This window comes from Rattus norvegicus, chromosome 15 (genome assembly GCF_021556685.1).
Source record: "Rattus norvegicus strain SHRSP/BbbUtx chromosome 15, alternate assembly SHRSP_T2T, whole genome shotgun sequence".
In the NCBI taxonomy this organism is placed as follows: Eukaryota; Metazoa; Chordata; class Mammalia; order Rodentia; family Muridae; genus Rattus; species Rattus norvegicus.
In genome coordinates, this window is record NC_141548.1 from 53,617,337 (window position 1) to 53,634,403 (window position 17,067).

Genomic DNA, 17,067 nt, shown 5'->3' on the forward strand with positions numbered 1-17,067 from the left:
CATGCCCAAATTATTTTCTATGCATCCATGTTCATCAAAAGCAATGTTTTCTCAGCATCTAAAGAGATAATTCTGTTTGTGACTTTTTTCCACATTAACTATGAATATTGTCATCCTTTCATAAAAAGCATTTTATATAAAAACCTCATCTTTTTTTAAATTGGATAATTTTTTATTTACATTTCAAATGTTATCCCCTTTCCAGGTTTCCTGTCCATAAACAACCCCCAATCCCTCCGCCTCCCCCTTCTTCTATGAGGGTGTCCCCTATTCACTCACCCACCCCCCCCTTCCCACCTCCCTGCTAGAGCACACTCCCCTACACTGGGGGGGGGGCAGCCTTGACAGGAGCAAGGGCCTCTTCTCCCACTGGTACCCAACAAGGCCATCCTTTGCTACATATGCAGCTGGAGCCATGGGTCTCTCCATGTGTACTCTTTGTATGATGGTTTATTCCCTAGGAGCTCTGTTTGGTTGGTATTGTTGTTCTATGGGGTTGAAAACCCCTTCAGCTCCTTCAATCCTTTCTCTAGCACCTCCAATGGAGACCCTGTTCTCAGTTCAATGGTTGGCTGTGAGCATCCACCTCTGTATTTGTCAGGCCCTGGCAGAGCCTCCCAGGAGAGCTATATCAGGTTCCTGTCAGTGATGATTCTTGGCATCAGCAATATTGTCTGGGTTTGGTGGCTGTATGTATATGGGCTGGATCCCCAGGTGGGACAGGCTCTGGATGGCCTTTCTTTCAGTCTCTTCTCCAAATGTGTCTCTGTATTTCCTCCTATGAATATTTTTGTTCCCCTTTTAAGAAGTACTGAAGCAACTCACTTTGGTCATCCTTCTTGAGCTTCATGTGATTTGTGAATTGTATCTTGGATAATTCGAGCTTTTGGGCTAATATCCACTTATCAGTGAGTGCATACTATGTGTGTTTTTTTTGTGATTGGGTTACTTCACTCAAGATATTTTCTACTTCCATCGATTTGCCTATGAATTTCATGAAGTAATTGTTTTTGATAGCTGAGTAGAACTTCATAGTGTAAATGTACCACATTTTCTGTATCCATTCCTCTGTTGAGGGGGCATCGGGGTTCTTTCCAGCTTCTGGCTATTATAAATAAGGCTGCTATGAACATAGTAGAACATGTGTCCTTGTTATATGCTGGAGCATCTTTTGTGTATATGTCAGAGAGTGGAATAGCCTGAGTCCTCAGGTAGTGCTATATTCAATTTTCTGAGGAACCTCCAGACTGATTTCCAGAGTGGTTGTACCAGCTTGCAATCCCAAACCCACCGACAATGGAGGAGTGTTCCTCTTTCTCCACATCCTCACCAGCATCTATTGTCACCTGAGTTTTTGATCTTAGTCATTCTGACTGGTGTGAGGTGGAATCTCAGGGTTGTTATGATTTGTATTTCCCTGATGACTAAGGATGTAGAACATTTCTTTAGGTACTTCTCAGTCATTCGATATTCCTCAGTTGAGAATTCTTTGTTTAGCATAATCATTCTAATTTCAATTAAACCAAGATTCTAAATAAAGATTTTAATCTTCCATATTTTGAGGGAAAAGGTGGAGGCCAGGACTCACCCTATGACATTCTTCTAGGAAGTGCATCATGCCCTAGAGACCCTGGTCTGATGAGATCCTCCTGGAGTCCATAGCTCCCCTCCTGCTTTCTCAGTCACAACACTATTTCATGCAATTCCTTCATGTTCTTTTTATTACAGGACTATCAACCTAATGGGGGCATGAAGATGAATTCTATGCTGTTTACCAATCTTTTAAGTAGTGACCACACAAACTTAGCAATAATTTATTTCAATTAAGTGGATTTTAAAAAACAATCTCTAGGTCATGTTTCAAGACTTACTAATTTATTCAATTCAGTATTTCCTGTAATCTACAACAATTATACAATGTAATCAGTATTTAGGTCCCTAGAAGAATGAATATTTCAAGTATGTTCTCTTTAACACCATGGCTGAATTTAAATGCTATTTTCTAAATGTTTTCAGTTGGAAAAGAGGCTTCTTCTCCTGCAGTTAAAGAGAAAGGCACCTTCTGAGTATATCTCATGCACAGACTGTATTAATGGAGGAGGAAGTGAAGTACTCATGTGTAAGAGGTGCTCATCCCACTTCCTGACTGTGGATGCCATGTGACCAGCTGCCTCCAGCTTCTGTTGCTGAACTTTGCTGCCATGCTGGCCTGAAAAGTTGTTGCTCTCAGAGGACTTTATCACAACAGGGAAGACTCTCTCAAATCACAGCTCAACAACAGTTGCCTTCTATGATATATTTCCTATTGAAATATTTCTTATAAACCATTAAAAACTGTGTATAGTTCCTAAAGTATCTCTTTTTCTAAAGAGCTGCAACCAGCTACTATAATTCCAAAATCCTAGCCACTGATTCATCATTGAATCCCAACGTGACTTAAGTTATGTAAACTCCAGCCAATCAACAAGGGTTCTTAGGAAAGAGGGTGAGTATCTTACATGTTTGTCTATCTCTTCTCCTGCCCTTTTCCATTCTGTGTGGGATAAGGTAGTGTGCAACCTTGGACCATGTATGTAGACTGAGTCCTACGTATGACATAAAGCAGAGGCTCTACTAACTCCTGCCTATCTCTAGGCCAATCTTTATGAGATGGAAAAAAGTTCATACCATTCGTCTTGGTTTTCTTTTGTGATGTCACAATGACCACAAACTTTTCTTCAAAAAGACTTATTAATTAGCTCATGGTTGTAAAATTCAGAATTTGGCCTAGTGTGACTGGTTTCTCTGGCTAAGGTCCCACAAGATGAAAACCAAGGACTCTTCTAAAGTCCCCTGACATGGAAGCACTCAGTCTTAGAATTATAAGCACAAGGTATCACGTCCTTCTGGCTACCATCTGAAGCCACAACTCCTCAACCACAATCAAAAGTCTGTTTCCAGTCCACACTTCTATCCTCTTGGACTTGTAGTGTGCCTTGCTGTGCTTCTGATATTCTTCTCCCAGAAGAGGCCTGTTCCTTTTAAAAGCTCACATGACCAGGTAAGATTCGTCCTGATCTCTCAAAAGTCAACTGTATACAGAGAATAACCCAACCAAAGAAATAAAAATCATCAAAATAAGTTTGAAAAATTATATACAATTTACAAAAGGGACAATGACTTTGGGCTATCTTTGAATTCTATAACATTACTCCAGGTCTCTGCTACTTTAAAAGATTTTTTTAAATGAAATTAGATTTTATATATATATATGTATGTATATATATATATATACATACATATATATTATAAAATATATATATACACATTATATATATAATTTGTATTTTAACAATTGCAACTGTTCAGTAGTAAATATAGTTACATGCTATGTAAACAACACCTCCAGTCATCTTTGGAACTAAACTATGAAGTCACTGAGGAAGCATCCCCTATTCTCCTTTCCCCAGGCCCTGACAACCACCCCTGCACACATGTCTCTATGACTATGTCTATCACCAGTAAGTGGAATTATTTGGCATTTACTTGCCCTTTTGTGACTGGCTTATTTAACTTAACTGCTATGTCCCATTGAATCTGAATGTTAATACACATCAGAAAGACTAAGGATTTCCAATGGGAGAAAACACATGAAAAATATAAATACTATTAACATTATCCACTAAAAGTAATTGATTCAGGTTGTCTAGATTTTGCTTTTAAACATAACTTGTAATGTTACCCTAATTCAGTTGTATACAATATAGTTTCTTTTGGAATATAACAATCAAATAACTTTCCAGGAGAATGTGGACATTTCAGAATGTACTTAGAGTGAGTCACAGCCAGTAGAAAAGGGTGGCGGGGCTGCATTTGTAAATGGATCATCCCCTCGATTCACTTCATATACAAGACTAAGTTTCTGAGTCAAACTAGTATTCTGGGTCACTTTAATAGTACTGATGTTTTCCTCAATAAGGGAAATTATAACAGGTAAATGTTTTAATAGAATTAGGTGACTTCCAATGGCTAAGAAATAGCTATCTGTACTGGCTGGTTTTATGTGTCAACTTGACACAAGCTATCACAAGGAAGGAAGCCTCTGCATCAGTTCCTGCCTCCAGGTTCCTGCCCTTTGTGAGTTCCAGTCCTGACTTCCTCTGGTGAAGAACAGCAATGTGGAAGTGTAAGCTGAATAAATCCTTTCCTTTCCAACTTGCTTCTTGGTCATGATGTGTATGCAGGAATAGAAACCCTGATTAGCATGCTATATTTTAGGGCATTTCTCAGGATAGTTAAGATTTTCTAAGCAATGCATAAAGAATAAAACTCCAGAGTTTACTTTGACTAATTATTAATGCCTACCTATGTGGGAATGAAAATCTACTACATATTGTTTTAACCTGAGTTACTTATTAGAGTAGAACTTAGACCTTTTAGCGAAGGTAAGACTTGTTGTAATGCAGTTCCTGGACCAGGTCCTATAAAAAGTGTAAACTGGATGTTGTAACCCTAAGCCCAGCACTCCAGAGCCTGAAGCAGGACTGCTACAAGTTCTATGCCAGCACGGGCTACACTGTGAGGTCCTATCACAGGCTGACAGATAGATAAGACAGAAAGACAGAAAGGCTATGTGCTATCACCAAGAACATACAGAAGGGAAAAACAGCTCTTGGTTTGGAAAAAATGGCTTCTCTGTAAAACTTGCTGTCATGGGAGAAGATTCAGGATCTGCTACTGGAATGAGGAAGGTGTGAATAGAAACGTACTGATAATACCAACAGTAAAGGGAGGAAAACAGAAAAAGGAAGGCTGCTGACAATGGCCATGGAAACAACAGTAATGATGACTTCTTGGGGGGAGCAAGTAACCTTTCACAGGAGAAAAGAAGGACATCCTACCAACAATGCTATTAGGTAACTGCTGGTTCAGTCACTGGGTACTGAAAGTTATGGGGTTTAATGCCATTTAACTGGTGATAAGAGTCTCAGGACTCTGATCAGGATGTCAAGGCAGAGGATGGTGGTGAAAGCCAACCTGGGCTACACAGCAAGACACTGTTGCAAAAGCACAGCACAGCACAACACATCACGGCACGGCACGGCAAGGCACAGCACAGCACAGCACAGCACAGCACAGCACAGCACAGCACAGCACAGCACAGCACAGCACAGCACAGCACAGCACAATGATCTGGATGTAAACTGGGCTCTCAGCTTCCCTAAGGCAGAGTTGGAGGACTCAAAGAAGATACTCTTCAACAAACCTGAATCCACCTCAATACTTATTTACACATGAAGGTCAATCTGCAAGAAAATAGCAATTTTAAATATCTACATTCAGATAATATCTACAGCTCACCATTTACACACTTAACTGAACACTTCCATATACCATCTGAACTAGTACTCATGAAGATGACAAGGCTCCAAAATATTCACACACACACACACACACACACACACACACACACACACACACACACGAAAATCAATCTTAAAAATGTCTTCACAGTTTTGTTTAATATTATCAATAGATCTTGAGGAAAGGAGTATTTTTAAATCAGATGAAGAGATAATTCCTATTTTTAAGCAAAATAGAAGATAGCATTTCTTGGACCCTTGAGGTAAGCTTTCACATGCCAGATGAGGTTGATTTTGTTGTTTATGTCTCTATAAGATCCAGACACTTTAGTGGAAGTGTCTCTCCTACACATTCATTAATGAGTGATGGGTACTAGTAAGCTATCTAACTCAGTCTGATTATGCACTTACCACCTCAATTACTCTGAAATGTGCCTCTGCACAGGTATACTGTTAAATTTAATATTCTTGTTCAAAGTACACATTCCCACAGGTAACTAAAGAGGTCTCAGTCTGATTAAGAGTTTATTCTGAAATCAAGGAATCTTTAAGATGAACACTAGAAGTCATCTAATCAAATTCCCTTTCTTTGCAAGAATTGCTTTTATAGTACCATCCAAGTAGAATAGGAAAACACACACACACACACGCGCGCGCGCGCGCGAGGATCTTGGGTTAATGAATGACTCCATTTATATCCAGCCAGAACAGTTGGACATTCGTCCCTGAGTCAAAATCTACCTCCTCACATCCTCCTGGTCTCTCATAGTATAGAAAAAAAACATACTCAAAGTCAAGTTCTCCTTTCTAGGTTTCAAAGGCCTCAATATTCTAATAAAAATGATTTCACATTTATATGTTCTCCAGTTTTAATTTTTTGGGACAATCCAAATGTGTTAATATTGCTTTCAAGTATGTTAACATGGTACCATGTAAACTGCATAGACCATCATCTACCCCGAATTTACATTTCTATTTCCGTTCTCTAAGACTTCATTTTCTTTTGAAAATAAGATTCGATAAGATGACTCATTTAGTTCTAGTCCCACTAAAACAAGCAGTTTCTATTAATAAAGCGTAGTCTTCCTCTCTTGTGCCAGAGTAGACACTGTACTATGTTGCCATTGTCTCTCAAGCTCATCTGTGTGTCTGACTCATCGTTGTGTGACGCAGTGTCCCTCCTATAGATATTGATAACCTAGTAGGAAATGGTCAACAGTTACCCGTGTGGCTGCAAACGTGCTACCTGCACTAAAGTAAACATGTATTGAGTTTTTGTTTGTTAAATAGAGAAGAGTTAAGATACAACATTATGGCAATATAGCATTAAGAAGAACTCTCCGTAGTCAGAACACTTTGCTGTGTGCCTTTAAAAAGTTAAGTTAAAGCAGTCTTCAAGCCTAATCAGGAAGAGGCTGATTACTCTGACAACAGGCATGCTAGTCTGCATCAATAGTCTTACCCTGGCTTGCAGAATTCATAGCTATTTAAGAGTATTGATTACTTCTCTCTCCCAAATGCCTAACATCCTCTTGCACTATGAAAGCTAGTCAATAGAGATGAAGCTTCCAAGTCAGTATCAGCTTCATTCATTTCTCTATGTCCTATGACTTAAGTATACAGTGTCTTCAGCCAGCATTACTCTGACACCAAAATCAGGTAAAAACAAAATGTAGACCAATTTCCCTGATGAATATAGATGCAAAAATTCTCATTAAAAATGCCTGCAAACCGGATGTGTTCTTATACATTACATGATCATAAATTATAATTAGAAACTAAAGCCCTAGATATTGGATATCTACCTATAGGATAGAGACTATAGGATATTAATGTGTGCATTGCTAGGTTTTAATATCGCTTTGGTCCAGTATTTCCTCAGGATCTCCCTATGCCTCCATTTAGGAAGAGGAATGTATACTTTGCCACAGTATAGCATAAGTATGTAATGATGGTATTGTTTACTTGTTAGTCTTTTTTTCCTTCAAATTTTATGGTCACATTTAACAGATGTCACAACTAACAGATTACCTTAAGTCTCAGAGGAGATTCTTTACTTGGACTTTTGAATAGTATCTGGACTGTTAAAAGAATATGACAGCTTTTGAAGTTGGACCCAGTGTAATTTGTATCATATAATGGCTATGGGCCTATAGAGGCTCATGTGTATTCAGAATTAATATTGTGAAAGTGGCTACATCACCAAAAGCAATACACAAATTCAATGAAGTTACTATGAAAATTTCAATGACATTCTGGGTCACTGGGCAGGGAGTTGTTGTGCAAGCGTAGGCCTTGTGACCTGGGTTAAATTCCTGGAAACCCTAAAGGCAAAAGAAGAGAAGTGACTGTACAACATTCTTGTATATTATATGCTGTGGTACATACGTGTGCATGCACACACACTCAAGAAATAAAAATATTTTTAATTCCAATGACATTTTTCAGAGTATTAGAGAATTGATGTGGAAACACAAAAACTCTAAATACCTAAAGCAATCCTTGGCAGAGAAAGATCAATAATAGAGATACCTCCGTCCCCAATCTTAAATCTTATTATAGAGCCACAGTAACAAGAATTTGATGAAACAGACATGTAGACCAAGATACTAGAATAGAGGACCAAATAAAAACCCATACAGTTACAGCTACCTAATTCTGAACAAAAGCTGTCAAAAATATAAATTGGAGAAAAGACAGCTTCTTTAATAAATGATTCTGGGAATATTGAATTTTCTCACACACAAGAATGAAAGTAGATCCATCTTTTAATTTATACAAAAACTAATTCATGATGGATCAAAGAGAAGTTCTGTTCTTTCAGAGAATCCAGAATCAGCTCCCAGCACCGACATAAGTGGCTCACAAAAACCTGTACTTCCAGCTCCAGAGGATCCAATATCATCTACTGGTGTTCTCAAGCACATGGCATATGCACACACAGATACACATATCCATAAATAAAACTTTTAATCAAACTGCTAGAAGAAAACAGGTAAAACAAATTTATTTATAGATAGAAATTTTCTTTTTAATAAAAGATTCTGTGCTGGCTAGGTTTATGAAAACTTGACACAAGTTAGAGTCAACAACTTGACATAAGCTAGGGTGGGGTAGCTGGAAAAACAGAAACAAACAAACAAACAAACAAAAAACCTCCATAGGATCAGGCTGTAGGAAGGTCTGTGGGGCATTTTCTTAGTTAGTGACTGGCTGGGGAGGCCCAGCCCGTTGTGAACTGGGACAATACCTAGACTCTTTCATCCTGGGTTCTATAAGTAAGCAGACTGAACAAGTCACGGGGAGCAAGCCAGAAAGCAGCATCCTCCATGGCCTCTGCATCACCTCCTGCCTCAAGGTTCCTGCCCTGTTGACTTCCTGTGCTGACTTCCTTCAGTGATGAGAAGTGCTGTGGAAGTGTAAACCGAGTAAACCCTTTCCTCCTCACCTAGCTCTTTGGTCATGGTGTTTATTCTCAGCAATAGTAACCCTGACTATAAAACAGACTTCAATAGGAAAAGAAATTCTCGCAGCAATTGACAATGGGCCTACATGAAGTTAAAAAGAATGGGAGGAAAAATATGTGAAGAATGTATCTAACAAAGATGAATTAAAAACTTCTAAAGAGGAACCACACAACCAAACAACAAAAAACCAAAACAACATAAAATGTAATCAATAAATGATCTAATGAACTAAAGAGACAGTTCTCAAAGGAAGAAATAAGACTTGGTAAGTATTTGAAAGTGTTCATTATCATCAGCCATCAGGAGAACCCTAATAAAAACTTCTATAGGACTTTATCAAACCACAGGGAGACAGCTATCAAGGAAATAGTTAGGGGAACTACTGGTGATGGGTGTGCAGAAAGAGGAGCACATACGCATTACTGGAGGGAAGGTAAGCAGGCACAGCCACTGCATCAGTCAGGACCGAGGAGACCTGAGGACTGGGGAGGCAACCCTGCAGGTAAAGGTACTGCAATGCTTGGTAACATGACACTTCCTGATAGAACCCACATGGAGGGAAGAGAGCCAACTCTGTCAAGTTATCCCCTGACACACACACACACACACACACACACACACACACACACACACCACAAAATAAACAATTTTTACACTAAACTTAGGAAATACTATATGATCAAACACTACCATTCCTGAGCATATACTCAAAAGATTCTAAGTCATCACACCAAAGAGATAACTACATATCCACGTTTATCACCCTTCTGTTTCTAACAGCTAAGATAGAAATCAGTTCATACATTCATCAAAGGGTTATTAGAAAAAGAAAATTTGGTAATATAGACAATGGAATGCTATACACTGGTATGGAGGAACGAAATGGCACTTCCAGGAAAGACATACAGAGCCGGGAAGCAACATTAAGCAAAATAAGTCCGATTCACAAAAACAAATGTAATTTTCATATGCAGAATCTACACTTCTGTGTGTAACATATGAAAGAAGAAAGAGATCATGACAGGGAAGAGGCCTAAAGGTTCAAGAGGGTAACAAAATATATACAACACGAAAGCAGAATGAGGAATTTTTTGACAAGAGGAATTGAGATGTTCACAGTAAAAGGAAATGAAAGGACTAGAAAGATGGCTCAGAGGTTAAGAGCACTGGCTACTGTTGCAGAGGACCCATGCTCAACTCCTGGTGCTCCCATGGTACCTCACATCTATAACTATAGTTTTAGAGGATCTGATGCCCTTTTCTGGCCTCTAAGGGCACAAGGCACACATGGACATGCAAACAAAGCTTTCATATAATCTATAAATAACTAATGTTTAAAAGAATAAAGTATAATATATATATAAGATATATACATGTGTGTAAACTGAAATACATGATATGCTTTCTAAAAAGTTTACCACTTAAACTCTATGAACTATGCCTCTTCATGTTGTCAGTAAGCCTAATTAAGAAACCTTGCCTAATTCCATAAAAATAAGAAAGGCAGTCACTAGCATATGCTATAAAGATCTAATAATATTTAACCTATGAATCTACTCATTTAATGTTTACATGCCTATGTATGAGTTACCCAACAAACATGACCCAGTCCCCAGTGTTTCTCACTAGGAAAACAATGTGTTGACCTGCTTATCAAAGCACTTTATTACTAAAACAGATAAACATTAACTTGTTATTGTTGCTGTTATTATTATATTATTATTATCATCATCATCATCATCATTATATGTTTCAAAATCTCTCAATGTACAATTGAGACAGATTCAAGATAGTATTTTCATTTCAAAAGTAACAATGTCACTACCTGAGGACCAGCTATACCTCCCCTGGGCATATACCCAAATGATGCTCTACCATACAACAAAGACACATGCTCCACTATGTTCATAGCAGTCTTATTTATAATAGCCAGAAGCTAGAAAGAACCCAGATGCCCTCAGCAGAGTAATGAATACAGAAAATGTGGTACATTTACACAATGGAGTACTACTCAGCTATTAAAAACAATGACTTCATGAAATTCATAGGCAAATGGATAGAACTAGAAAATATCATCCTGAGTGAGGTAACCCAATCACAGAAAAACACACATGGTGTGCACTCATTGATAAGTGGATATTAGCCCACATGCTTGAATTGCCCTAGATGCACAGAACACATGAAACTCAAGAAGGATGACCAAAATGTGAATGCTTTACTCCCTCTTTAAAAGGGGAACAAGAATACCCTTGGCAGGGAATAGAGAGGCAAAATTTAGAACAGAGGCTGAAGGAACACCCATTCAGAACCTGCCCCACATGTGGCCCATATTTATATAGCCACCCAATTAGACAAGATGGATGAAGCAAAGAAGCGCAGGCCGACAGGAACCAGATGTAGATCTCTCCTGAGAGACACAGCCAGAATACAGCAAATACATAGGCGAATGCCAGCAGCAAACCACTGAACTGAGAACGGGACCCCTGTTGAAGGAATCAGAGAAAGGAATGAAAGAGCTGAAGGGGCTCGAGACCCCATATGTACAACAATGCCAAGCAACCAGAGCTTCCAGGGACTAAGCTACTATCCAAAGACTATACATGGACTAACCCTGGACTCTGACCTCATAGGTAGCAATGAATATCCTAGTAAGAGCACCAGTGGAAGGGGAAGTCCTGGGTCCTGCCAAGGCTGGACCCCCAGTGAACAGGATTCTTGGGGGGAGGGCGGTAATGGGGGAAGGATTAGGAACGCAACATCCATATAGAATGCGAGGGGGAGGGGTTAGGGGTATGTTGGCATGGAAACCAGGAAGGGGAATAACATTTGAAATGTAAATAAGAAATACCCAATTTAATACAGATGGGGAAAAAAAGTAACGATGTATTTGGGCTGAAACTATTGAGTATCACTTAATGATGGTCTAAGCTAAGGTAGTACAGGTCCCATCAGGGTGTATAAATAAAGCCAATCAATAAGCAGGAGGACAAACTGGAGACCAGTCACAAGAGATTGACTTTTCCATACACCAGAACGAAATAACTCAATGATCGAAGGGATAGCAGCACCAGAAAACCCAGGAGAGTACTCAGCTCATAGTCAACTGGGCTTAGTGGCACACACCTATAATCCCAGCAGTGCCGGCCCAGGCAGGTCAGGCAAATGGTTTTCAGCTTCCCAGACCATTAACTCTCCTCAAGAATTCTTCCATATCCTCACAATAAAGTTCAAGTTGTTGAAATGCTATATGGGCCACTTCAAGAACTGTCAGCATCTCATCTCCATCTCCAGTTGTATTCCCCTTTATACAGCTTTTTTTTTAGCAATTCTCATCTCCGTTATTTAAATAATTCAAGTCAGTCCTTCCTTCTGCTGTTTTTGAATACTGTTTACTCTGTCTAAAACACCTTGATGCTCTTTTCCTTAAACACAGTTCATGTGAAGAGCTTTCTCATAACTACCAGGACCCTCACTGTATGTTCTTATAACACCACATGCACTAAATGTGACCACTGTACTGACAGAACTGTTCAGTTTTTCTTTCCGTAACTAATACACTGGGTATTTGTTGTTGTTGCTGGTCTTGTTTTTTTTGTTTTTCAGTCTGAGGTCCAACTCCGCCTTGTTGGGCAAATGCTCTACCACCGAGCTACATCCCTAGCACTACTACACTATGGTCTTAAAGGATAAGAACTGTGACTTGATCCCCCCCTCCTCCCGTTCCCAGGAACTAGCACAATATACCCAGACTTAATGAACTCACAAGGAAAACACGATTAGTAGTTTGCTTTTCTACAAAGTGTTCTGTGGTAGAAGGGTACAGATTAAGCTCTCTCCATAACTAAGTGGACCTCACTAATTATGAGAGTCCAATCAGTCCGGTGGCAGCGGTTTACACCTATCTAAAGTTTTAATCTAGTTTCGTTTCTATGAATTCTTGGTAGGTAATCAACTTCCTAAGGGAGATTTGCAAACATACATTTATGCTAGGCCTACCTCAATCTTTATATGATCCTATAGAGATTTTCTCTTACGTGATAATAAAAGCTGTAAGGAATCTGTCTTTTCTCACAGCTTCACTGCCCTGATTTTCCTCCCCTGAGGCATTCTCTTGGTGGCTGCATCGTTCCTGTTGCTGTGCTTCCTTCTCTCTACAGCTCAAATCCAAAAGGGGTCTTACCAAATGACCTGACGGTGGAGGAGAGGGGAAGAGAGTGAGCAACCATTAACTTTTTTCCCTATAGGCCTCTCTCCAAACCAGTTTTCACTCACTACTACTCTTTCACACACAGACCTGATGTCTTAGTTATGGGTTCTGTTGCTGTGAGGAAATGCCATAACCAAAAGCAAACGGGAAGAATGGGCTTATTTAGCTTAAGCTTCCACATCACTGTTCATCACTGAAGGAAGTCAGGGCAGGAACTCCCACAGGGCTGGAACCTGGAGGGGGGAGCTGATCTAGAAACAACAAAGGGGTGCTGCTAACTGGCTTGCTCTCCATGACTTCTTCAGCCTGCTTTCTTACAGAACCCAAGACCACCAGCCCAGGGATGACACCACTCTATATGCTGGGCCCTCCCCCAACAATCCCTAATTAGAAAAATGCCCTACAGCCTGATCTTATGAAAGAATGTTCTCAATTGAAGGTCCTTCCTTGCAGAACACTCTAGTTTGTGTCAAATTGACATAAAACTAGGCAGCACATCTGATAATTCTGGACAGATGAAAACATAAAATAAGAGAGCCTTTTACTGTCTAATTCTCTTTATTCTTTTCCCCTCATTAAAAAATTCTACCCACTAATTTAAAAACAAAGTTTCCTATCATCATCATCACCATCATCATCATAGTATAGACTATTACCCAGTGAAGCACAGAAATGTGTCTTTGTACAGAATGCTCATAGAGGAGTCAGCCCCTTTAAGGTCTAAGACAGTCTGTACAGTACACAACTCTTTATGTCCTACAGGAGGCTGTTGCTGCCAGATATTAAAATCAAATGAAAGGAATTAGGAAGAGATAACTTACAGGTTGCAGCCACAAACTAACTCTTGAGATATAAGCTGTTTATCACTCTGTGATCTAGCTGTCCTTATGTTTTAAAATAGAGTAGAACAATCTGTTCCTTCATCTGCTAGTGGATTGGGGTGAAATCAATATTATGTTAATTAAAGTGCTTCTTTGATTAGTATTTATGAATAATTTGAAAGGCATATAAGTAAGCTATGTGATCAGAAATTTATATTCTATGTGATTCATAGTGAAAGCAAAAAGTTGTACTTGAAGAAAAGTTAGTAAAGATGGCGAAGCTTTTTTAATGTATATACTGCTTACACATTCTCTTGTCTAGATCCGTTCAGGAGTATAACTTACTTGTATATTACCTCAACTACGGCACAGATATTTTAGATTAACTTAGTGATATTTCTAACACATGTAAGGTTCTAAGTTTGACTTGTGACCACTGGCTAAGGTATTTTAAAAGATTCATCATTAGAGCCAGGCTATGTAGAGTGATAAGAAAGGGGACTAGCCTGTGGCAGTCACAGCCAATGCTAATCAGAGGGTGTGCATAAGTCCTTCACCCTCAAAAGTATTACAGTCTAGATTTTAACAAGACAGGTAATGAATCACCTCCACGGAGTCTTTAATTTAAAGCCATGATTATTAGGTAGAAGTCCACGAACCAAAAGGGATACAAAGAATTGTAAAAAAATACAAATCCAAAGTGTTTAGGTATTAGTTGAAAGGCAAAATAAGCACTTCAAACTAAACAGAAACAAATGGAATTTCATAACTGAAAGGAACGCTGCATGCAGGTACAGGACACAGATACCTGGAAAGTCAGTTTCTCAATAGTTGGTATCGAGGGTTTCAGAGTAGACCTGGCTCACCTTCTATTAGCAGTTACCCTGTAGTACTCACTATCTCTACTTACTGAGTACCTCAAAGGTACCAGGTCTGGTTTAAATATAATGTACACTTATTAGTTAATAGGTGGCTTGAATGAAAACGGCCTCCATAGTCCCACAGGGAGCAATATTATTTGGCCTTGTTGGAGAAAATAGGTCACTGGGGTGGGCTTTGAGTTCTCAGAAGGTCAAGCCAGGCCTAGTAGCTCACTGTCTCTTCCTGTTGCCTTCAAATCCAGATATAGAACCCTCGGGTACCTCTCCAACATCATGTCTACCTGACAATATGCTTCCCACCTTGACAATAATGGACTAAACAACTAAACTACAATCCCGCCCCAATTAAGTGCTTTGCTTTATAAGAGCTGCCGCGGTCATGGTGTCTCTAAACAGCAATAAGACCCTAAGTAAGACAGTCATTCTTACCATGACCTATTACTGATGGGAACAAGAGCTGTACTGATACAAAAATGCATTACCAAACTTAAATAACCCGTAGCACCTTATAGCAAGCTACTAAGAAACAGCTAATGTTTAACTCAGCTTCTCTAATTTCAAAGACACTTTTTGTTTGTCCGTTTGCTAACAGAAACTTACTAGCTCAATGATAAGAGTACTGGGTTGCTGGCAAGACTGGCTTGTTCTGATGGACATCTCTCTGGCTTTGTTGGCAATCTTTGGTAAGTGGATTTAAGCAAGTCAAAGACCTGGATCTTCATCATAGGGCATCCTAAGACATCCTAAGACAAGTTTCCCCTTTTAATGATACTAGACAGTGGATAAAGGGGCCACCTTAACCTTTCTATAGCACTCACACTTTCATATATAAACACAATTCTCCTAAGTGGAGGTTGTTTTGTTCCTCTCGGGGAATTTGGTGATGTCTGGAGAGATTAATATTTGTCATCAATCATGGAGGGTAAGAAATAACGAGTGTGTAGAGGACATGGACTCTACTAAACCTGCAATTCATGAGATGGCTCCCAACAGATGAAAGCTATCCAGTACAAAATGCTAAGGGGATGTCCAGTAAAGGAAGAACATGGTACATGAGACATGGTACATGTCCAGAGAACATGGTAGAACACCTGAGCCGAGTTTAAAGCAGTGGTTAGAGCCACCTGGAGTGTGGTGACAAGGCTGAATCCTAGACAAGGAAACTCATGCTGACTGGACAAGACAAGTTTGCAGTTAACAAGCAGATGTTTTAAAAAGCCTGAGGAAGACAGCTACAGTGTACTTATATACATAAAATAAATAAATAAATCTTAAAAAAAAGCCTGAGGGAACCACACTGGAGGGGAAATAAAAACAGGATTAGAAAACAGAATAGACCTCTTGAGGACCGGAAGACCTGGCTAGAGTCACTTACTATATTTGACTAAAGAAATGTAAACAATAAAATTTTATAGTTAGATCAATCAAGAAATGAGAAAGAGAACTAATTAAAGTTCTACTACAATGGTTAAATGACTGAAGTACTCAAGTTTGTGACTGTGACAAAGGGAGACAGAACAAGCATACCTGGAAAACTAAAAGGCGAATTTTCTCTTTTGTTACAAAATGTAGTTATTTCTCTTACCTGTAATGCACTGAAACTGTCCATCTTCTCTTCTTATTGTAAATGCTTCCCCTGGATTAACTTGTACCAGAATAACCTGGAAACAATGGAAAGAAGAATTAATCAAAACTATAAAAGAACAAATCAGTATATAAAATATACAGCTTGTACATGAGCAAATGTGAGGTATAAACCTTAGAAAGTTGGAGCTACTACATTATGTTTATTTTATTATTCAATAGGTCATAATCAGGCTAGAAAGAAGGAAAACAGAAAAATAAGCTAATGGCAAATTTACTGAGAAATAACAATTTCACTAAGTAACAATGATGGAGCCAAACCCAACAACTGTGGATTACATATTATACTTTAACACAGCGCTTAAGGACTGATAAACTGATACACAGACTATACCTGAATTAATGTCAAAAGCTCTATGTAAAAATGTGAATTTACTTCCATCATTTATAAGTAAACTATATACTAATTTTATGACATTTGAAACTTGATAAAACAAAAGACTGGAAAGATGAAACTGAGAGTCCTAAAATATAGTCAAGATTATGATTAAATTCTTCATTGCTTATCTGTGCAGAATTGATTTATCATGCAGAATTGATTTATCTCCTAAATTTTATGTAACACTGTGATTATTCTAAAAGGACTTCCATGTTATGCTGCTCAAGAATTCCATCAAGAGACTACCTCTCTGTATCACCAACTCCTTAGCCCTCCCTTAGATGAGGAGTACTGGTAGTCCTCATTTTTCCATTAATGTATGTAGT

General features: G+C 38.8%; 1 protein-coding gene across 13 annotated transcripts in view; it reads right to left on the reverse strand.

Annotated features, from left to right (window-relative positions):
• Positions 1 to 17,067, reverse strand: part of Fndc3a (fibronectin type III domain containing 3a) — a 180,430-nt gene that overhangs the window by 95,212 nt on the left and 68,151 nt on the right. For all 13 annotated transcript variants that reach the window (XM_087585799.1, XM_087585807.1, XM_087585796.1 and 10 more), the window contains 1 exon segment: positions 16,304 to 16,379. In XM_087585799.1, the coding sequence (XP_087441925.1) occupies positions 16,304 to 16,379 (76 nt within the window).